The 7,849-nt window shown below is 53.2% G+C and overlaps 1 protein-coding gene across 1 annotated transcript in view; it reads right to left on the bottom strand.

Annotated features, from left to right (window-relative positions):
* Window positions 1-234: 234 nt before the first annotated feature.
* Window positions 235-7,849, bottom strand: part of TMEM63A (transmembrane protein 63A) — a 36,781-nt gene continuing 29,166 nt past the window's right edge. The window contains exons 18-23 of the mRNA XM_008067505.1: window positions 5,928-6,090; window positions 4,977-5,082; window positions 3,697-3,864; window positions 2,419-2,534; window positions 2,010-2,072; window positions 235-408 (exon numbers count right to left, since the gene is read on the bottom strand). Coding sequence (XP_008065696.1) covers window positions 241-408; window positions 2,010-2,072; window positions 2,419-2,534; window positions 3,697-3,864; window positions 4,977-5,082; window positions 5,928-6,090 — 784 coding nt within the window. The 3' untranslated portion in view covers window positions 235-240. The remainder of the gene's footprint in view (window positions 409-2,009; window positions 2,073-2,418; window positions 2,535-3,696; window positions 3,865-4,976; window positions 5,083-5,927; window positions 6,091-7,849) is intronic.

The following is a 7,849-nucleotide window of genomic DNA, read 5'->3' as shown; positions in this document are numbered from 1 at the left end:
CTGTGACCAGAAACAAAGACCAGCACTGGATGGCTCTTGGTTGGCAGTCCCAGTCCTTTCCTCTTCAGCCAAAAGCCTAAGTCCCAGGCTTTTCTGGTTGCATCTCTTCAGAGCAGTGGGGCTTAAAACACACGGAAAGCAGTTGTGAACTTGGTTGGGGCAGTGGGCAAGCCACTTCTCTACCTGTCTTCCCACCCTCAGGCTCCCCTGAGCCTGACTCTGCCTGGCAGTGTGCCTGCCTCAGGTCTCCTGGTAGGCAGCAGCCACACTGTCTGCAGGGCTCTGGGCCAAGTGCTGTCCAGGAAGAGTCCCACTGATGTTGTGGATGGCACCGTAGGACTGCTGCAGCTGCGGGGACAAGGCTGTCCTCTCTGATGCCAAGCCATTCAGAATTCGAGGCACGTAGGGCTGTCAGCAAATGGGGGCAGTTAGTGCTTGGGAGGGGTGGGGGGCATGAGATTCCACACCCTGTCCCTTCCCTACTGCCCCTCTTTTCTCCAGCAGGAGGACACAGGCAGTGTTTGTAAAGGACACACAGGAGGAAATAGCAACACCAACTTAGGACATCTGGACCCAGAATGTGTTACCTGCAGAATTTGCCAGCAGCCAGAGAGGACAGAAAACACAATTACACAGTTCTCAAGATCACACAAGCCAGGTTCGGTGGCTCAGCCTGTAATCCCGCGCTTTGGGAGGCTGAGGTGAGTGGATTGCCTGAGCCCGCGGGTTCGAGACCCGCCTGGGCAGCGAGACCTCATCTCTACAATAAATCAAAAAATCAGCTGGGCATGGTAGTGCATGCCTGTAATTCCAGCTACTTGGAAGGCTGAGGCGGAAGGATCGCCGGAGCCCAGCAGGTAGAGGCTGCGGTGGCCAGGAGTGGCCACTGCACTGCAGTCTGGGTGACAGAGTGAGACTCCAACTCAAAAAACAAACAACAACAACAAAAAAAGATCACACAGATGGGAGCACAACAGAGAAGTTTTCCCTGTTGCTCAGAGGAAACAAAATTTCCCAGCACTGGATTCTAGAATTTCTCACTCTACATAGGAAACAAGTCAGTCTGCGCAGGGGATTAGGATGCTGTCAGTGGAACTTCTGGGATGCAGAACAAGTCTGTGTGAGTTTTGTTTCCTCCCAACCCCAGGCTCTAGCTGCTGACCCTGGGCACAGAGCCCTGCTCCACTTCCTCCCAGACCCAGGCTTAGAACGAGGGCTAGACATCATCTGCCTGTCCTGCTTGTCCCTTGCTTGGCTGGCACAGGCACAGGTGTGTTTCTGGGTAATGAATCTCTCTGGGGCTCTTCCAAGGACAGACACTGATAAGAGTGCCCGACACCTGGGAGGCAGGCACTGTCAGAGCACTGGCTAGCTGCTGTCTTGGCCTTGCATCTGCCAGGAAGACCAGCGGTTCCAGCTCTGGGATCCTGTGGCTCTGTGTTCCTTTCCCAGCCCTGTCCTAGGAGCAGGACCCTGGAGGCTGGAAGCAGGGAGGACTGGGAAGGGAAGGAGTCCTGGGGTCTTTCTACCACCATGCCTTCCTCTGAAGCAGGTACATCTTTCATTTCTTGGACTCAAAAGGAAGTGTACGTGACACCCTCTTGGTGCCTCGTGGAAGGAGCACACAGGCAGGTGCAACGCTGGTGATAAAGCTCTGTCAAACCCTCCAGCCTGATAGTGTTGCTTCACTAACGCCTCAAACTCACCAGGCATTAAATATGCAGAGAAGGAAAGCGAGCAGGGAACTGAAACCATGGGGGATGGGCACACGGTGTGACAAGACTAATTATCTTCTCCACGGCTTCACATAGACAGGTTAAAACATCCAGAGGGACTAGGGAATCCTTCTCTGACATTAATTCAGAAACTTGCCTGCCACGTGATCGAGGGACTTCTCTCTTAGCAAGAGATGATCAAAGCACATTTGCCAGGGCCCATCTGGTCAGGACTGTTACAAACAGAGCAACAAGAGGCAACAGGCTCTGGGGTGAGAAGCACAGAGAACTCACCATAAGCGGTGGAGGCACGTGGGCCTCGGCCTCACTTCCTTTGTCACTTGCTGATTCTTCTGTCTGCAGATAACAGTGAAAACTTGCAATGATAAACAAAACTGATCTCTGTGAACGAACACCCTCCAAACAAACAGACCATTAACACCCAGAAAAATAGTACCAGCTGGCACCAAGCTCTCAGCAGCAGCCCAAGAGAGGATGGGGTGGGGGGAATGCAGGGAGCAGGGTTGAGGGGGAGGGAAGTTACATATCACACCCAGCTACCCACGCCTTTCCCATGGATGAATTAAATCTGGAAAGGGCTGTTCCTGTGTTGATATGGAGAGAGGTGGGGGATGGATGGAGAGTGAGCCTACAGTCTTCTCCCGGGTCCTGGCTGGAAGGAGGTGGAGGGGTGTGCCCTTACCTTGTAGTTCAGAGGACTGAGGTGCTTAAAACAGCCGAAGCAGGTGTAACCCAGGCAGACCAAGATAGTGACCAGCACGACCAGGAAAGTGAACAGAGTGGCAGGGGCCTTCAGGCCTGGGGATAGATGGAGTCTAGCCTTAGGTGGGGAGAGGAAAGGACTGCTACCCACCCTCACCCTGCTGAGGAAGGGGACTGCACCTGGTGCAGAAACTGTGTGTGACTGCTCAGTCAGAAAATAAGGACAAGGTCTAACCCCCACCCCTCACTCCAGCAGCTGAGATAGTGTCTTCACAGCCAGGAGTGCACAGAGTGACCCACTGAATGACTAGCATCATCCCTGATCAGATTTCAGATACTGGGATGCCAAATGGATGGCAATTTGCCAGCATCCTTGCTGCATCAGTTCCTTCCCGTCTCCCATTACCTGGGCTAGGGAGGCTAGAGGCTTCCCCAAGTCCATCTTTTCCTAAGAGTCTCAGTGCTCCCTCCTGCATGTCCCCACTTCCTCCACGCTGTAGGTGCGAGGACCTGGGCCCATCCACCACCCCCAAAAAGCAATCTGGATCAGCTTCCCTATCTCCTCTGGTTCACACCCCCGGAGCTGATAAAGGGACTGTCTTCTCCCTAGGGATGTCTGGGACAACCGACCAGGCCTTCACCAGGGTTACACCTGAGCTTAGGCTAGTTCAGGAGTCGGGTTGTCAGCACCACACCCATCAGCCCTCAACCTGGGCACCGCGTTCTGATTGGACACCCAACTAGCCTCACCCTGGGCACCGCGTTCCGATTGGACACCCAACTAGCCTCACCCTGGGCATCGCGTTCTGATTGGACACTCAACCAGCCCACATTCTTTTTTTTTTTTTTTTGAGTTGGAGTCTCACTCTGTCGCCCAGACTGGAGTGCAGTGGCCGCTCCCAGCCACCGCAGCCTCGACCTGCTGGAGGCTGCTGGGCTCCTGGCGATCCTTCCGCCTCAGCCTTCCGAGTAGCCGGAATTACAGGCATGCGCTACCACGCCCAGCTGATTTGTTGATTTATTGTAGAGATGAGGTCTCGCTGCCCAGGCGGGTCTCGAACCCGTGGGCTCAGGCAATCCATTCACCTCAGCCTCCCAAAGGTGCGGGATTACAGGCTGAGCCACTGAGCCCGGCCTAGCCCACATTCTGATGGGACACCACATTAACGCTACGAAAGCAGCGAAGAATCCAACTGGTTAGTATAGATGCAGGCATGTGCCACCGGGGATGGCCCCCCAGGTGAGAAGGGCCCCTCACCCAGGCGCAGGAAGGAGAAGAAGTAGAGCCAGAAGAGACACAGGATGGGAGCAGCCAAGGCCTGGTTTACAGCGGCAAAGTGGATCCTCTTCTCCAGCTTGGCGGGGAGGTAGGCAAAGTAGAGGTTGTGCCGGTCCACCATGTGCTTGAGCAGGATGTAGATGAGACCTGCGGGGTAGGGCTGTGAGCTGAAGGCCCCGCTTGACCACAGGGGTCCTCTGCGTCCTTCCTCTCAGGGGCGGCTATTTTGGCATGGAACTAGGTCCAGGACTGCTGCTCTACCACTTGGGCCTGAAATTAGACGGCATGCACATCCTGGCCGCTAGTGTTCTTTCTCTCCCCCCCAACCCGCCCCTCCCACGCATCTTCCTGACCCCAAGGGAGTAGCGGTGTCTGATTCTGTCCCCATGGACTGCCGAAATTCCAAGATGGGCTTGGGAAAGAGGCTGCTTCACACTCAGATGCCTGGCCTCAGTTCCTCCCCTGGCCCTCCCATGCCAAGACCCCATCCCTCCCTACTCCCATACCCTCCTGTCCTTCTCCCACCCTGTTGACCCCCTGCCCTCATCACAGTCAACAGAGTCCCGAGGGTCTTACCTAAGGGGTGGCACAGAAGCAGGTTCTTTTAAAAAAATTTTTTGCTATGTTTTGTAAGACTTAATACTGTAGATTTTTAAAACTGTACAAGAGAGTACACGGGGAAAACTAAAACTTCTCCCCTTAAACCTCAGCTACCACTGCCAACGATCTTCTGGGTGTTCTGTTCCCTTCTAGAGTCTTCCATTCACCTGCCAGTTCCAATCATTTTATTTCAGTGGCCAAGACCTTGGCCTTTAAAGTCAAACAGTCCTAAGTTCAAATCCTGGCTCTCCTACTTCCTAAGAAGATCTGAAGCTTTCCACCTGTGAAAAGGGAACAGAAACAAGACCTACCTTGCAGGACTGGGTGAGAATTAAATGTGACCGCCCCGTGGAGGCAGGTGCCTGGCAAGAGCAGAAGTATCACGAGAGTTCTGACCGCTACTACAGTACTGTCTAACTTGCTGCGAAAGAATCAACCAAGGATGCCCTGGGCAGCTGGCAGAGATTCTCAGACCAGGAGAAGTACCGAGGGGGGTCACATTTGGGAGGCCAGTGGAAGTAATTCATTTAGAAATGAATGGAATTTGGCGTCACACATGTTCTTGCGGCTACCATTTTTGGAGTGCCACACTGCCTTGGTGAGACGGCTGTCCGTGGTGGTCATCCAGGTGCCCCGAAACGGGCTCCAGGGCCACTCACCAAATGGTGCAATGATGGGGCAGGTGATGCTGTAGGCCATGATGACAGTGAAGACGCACAGCATCCACGCGTACATGGCTCCAAACTCATACTGGAAGGCCTGGCTCTGCAAGGAGGGTGTAGCGAGGAGCGTGAGGGCTTGTTCCACCCCAAACACTCCCTTGTTCGCACCAAGTGGTGCGGAGTGAGCAGGGTGGAGGAGGACTTTGGAAATAGGACACACATGGCTCCCCACCTCCTGGTCTCTTTCCTATCCCTCCCCGAGCCCTCACTCCACACACCCAAACCTCCCAAGGCACAGTGACACATCGTTCTCCCAGTGTCCTCCTTGTCCCAATCCTATCTACCCAACAGGCCTGTGAGCCCCTGAAGGGCAGAGATGGTCTGAGGAGAAGCTTTAGGATGACTCTCCACAGACTCTGTCATTAGAGCAAACACCAGCTCTGCCCCTTCTAGGTGGGGGTGGGAAGACTGGGCCAGCTTAGTATATGCATCTGTAAAATAAGTAGGCCAGCAGCTTATCTCATCAGGGGGCTGAGAATTAAGTAAAGGAGAGCAGTGCGTCTCCTACCTTCCTCTTAGTACCCATCATATCAGAGGAGGACAAAAGACAGCCCCACACCACCCAGTTTAAGGAGTCTTGAAATAGATGCCACAAGCCCAAAAGGACTTTAACAACCAGGGAGCGCCTAAGAATGCATGTAAATGGATGTCCACGGAAAAGGAGTCTGTAGATTTGGGTTGTAGGTATATGTGTGTGTGCGTGACCAAACTGGTTAAAATGCAAAAGTCCCAAGCTCTCTCCTCCAGCGGTGGTTTGAGAAGCACTCAGCCCAGTGCCCAGTGCTAGTGGGTGGCTAGGTATGTGCTGAGTTCAGTGGGGGTAAGAGGCCCGCTGGTGCGGGGGTAGTGCTGGGGAGGGAGTCAGCGGCACCGCCTTGCACCCAGCACCTGCTTGACATTCCGGCGGTCAGCGGCCGTCTTGGCCATGATCATGCGGAAGGTGTAGAGGATGAGGCCCGGCAGCCGCAGCAGCTCCATGCCGTTGCCGATGAAGGCTGAGGCGATAACGTAGTTCACGAAGAAGGCACCCTGGTCAGGCAGGAAGACGCACCTGGGGAAACCAAGCCAGGTCTGTGAGCTGAGAGTTGCTCTTGAAGGGAGACTAAGGAGCCCCTGAGTTGGAAGGGTGCAGGGAGTCCCTGGGAGGGCTTTATACTCATCGCTTTATTCGGCACATCTACATAGGGTGTCAAAAAAGACAATCCCGTGCCTTCGGGAGGCTGAGGTGAGTGGATTGCCTGAGCCTGCAGGTTCGAGACCCGCCTGGGCAGCGAGACCTCATCTCTACAATAAATCAAAAAACCAGCCGGGTGTGGTAGCGCATGCCTGTAATTCCGGTTACTCGGAAGGCTGAGGCGGAAGGATCGCCGGAGCCCAGCAAGTTGAGGCTGCGGTGGCCGGGAGCGGCCACTGCACACCAGTCTGGGCGACAGAGTGAGACTCCAACTCAAAAAAAAAAAAAAAAGACATATACCCACTTAAAGAAAGGGAAACACTGTGTTAGCTGGACGTGGTGGCATGCAACTGTAGTTCCAGCTACTTGGAAGGCTGAGGTGGAAGGATCGGCTAAGTCCAGCAGGTGGAGGCTGCGGTGGCCTTGAGCGTGCCACTGCACTCTAGCTGAGCGACAAGAGTGAGACTCCAACTCGAAAAAATAAGATAAAATTGTAATACTCAATATATACCAATAACAAAAGATGAATACAAGTCACGGGTGACTTCTGGAATTACAAGAGGTGTTCAAAATGGTCACCATCAGCATTAAGACACTTCTGATTATGACGAAGTAAAAGTAATACTTAGGCCGGGCTCGGTGGCTCAGGCTGTAATCCCAGCACTTTGGGAGGCCGAAGCGAGTGGATTGCCTGAGCCTGCAGGTTCAAGACCAGCCCGGGCAACTTGGCGAGACCTCATCTCTACAATAATAAAAAATTAGCTGGGTGTGGTGGCGTGCACAAAATGGCAAGACCTTGTCTCAATAAACATTTTTTTAAAAATTAGCCAGGCATTGTAGTGAGTGACTATGGTCCTAGCTATTCAGAAGACTGAGGCAGATGGATAGCCTGAGCCCAGGAGGTCGAGGCTGCAGTGAGCGGTGATCACGTCACTGAACTCCAGTCTGGGCAACAGAATGAGACCCCAATTCAGAAACAAAAAAACTCCAAATGGAGTTGAGGCAGGCAGTTGTCTCAGTCTGGAGGTGTAGCTGGAGTTATAAATGTGGATACTGTCCGCATCCAGGAGGAGTCAAGGGGCATTGAAGCCATGGGTCCGGCAGAGGGGTGGAACAAGGACCAAGGACTGATCTTCAGGCAACTAAAATCTAGAGCTGAGGAGAGGAATGAATCCACCAAGGAAGCGGAGAAAGAGACTCTGTAGGGAAAGAGAGCCAAGAGAGTGGAGTCCCAGAGCCAAGGGAGACAGCGTTAGGAGGAAGAAGATATGGTTAAATGTGTCAAATGTTGCTGATGGGTCCCATAAGATGAGGACTGAGAGTTGGCCACTGGAAGTCATTATCAACCAAGACAAGAGCTGGTTGGGTGTATGTGCATCTGTCGTGGCTGCCAGCTCTCAAGTCATCAGCTTACCCAGCAAGAACTCATTTAAAACAACTTGCTCCATCCTTACAGGTAAGCACAGCCAGGCTTCCTTAGAAACATTTATTTGAAAAAGTCAATCCTGAGACTTTGGCCTATGTAAGACCTAAAGTATAGTGCAGTATGGGCTGGGGCTGAATCCCAGTTCTGTTTCTTTCTTTTTTTTTTGAGTTGGAGTCTCACTCTGTCGCCCAGACTGGAGTACAGTGGCGA

Source organism: Carlito syrichta, unplaced genomic scaffold (genome assembly GCF_000164805.1).
Source record: "Carlito syrichta isolate Samal-C Ts95f unplaced genomic scaffold, Tarsius_syrichta-2.0.1 Scaffold309649, whole genome shotgun sequence".
Taxonomy (NCBI): domain Eukaryota; kingdom Metazoa; phylum Chordata; class Mammalia; order Primates; family Tarsiidae; genus Carlito; species Carlito syrichta.
This window is presented reverse-complemented; position numbering and strand designations above follow the sequence as displayed.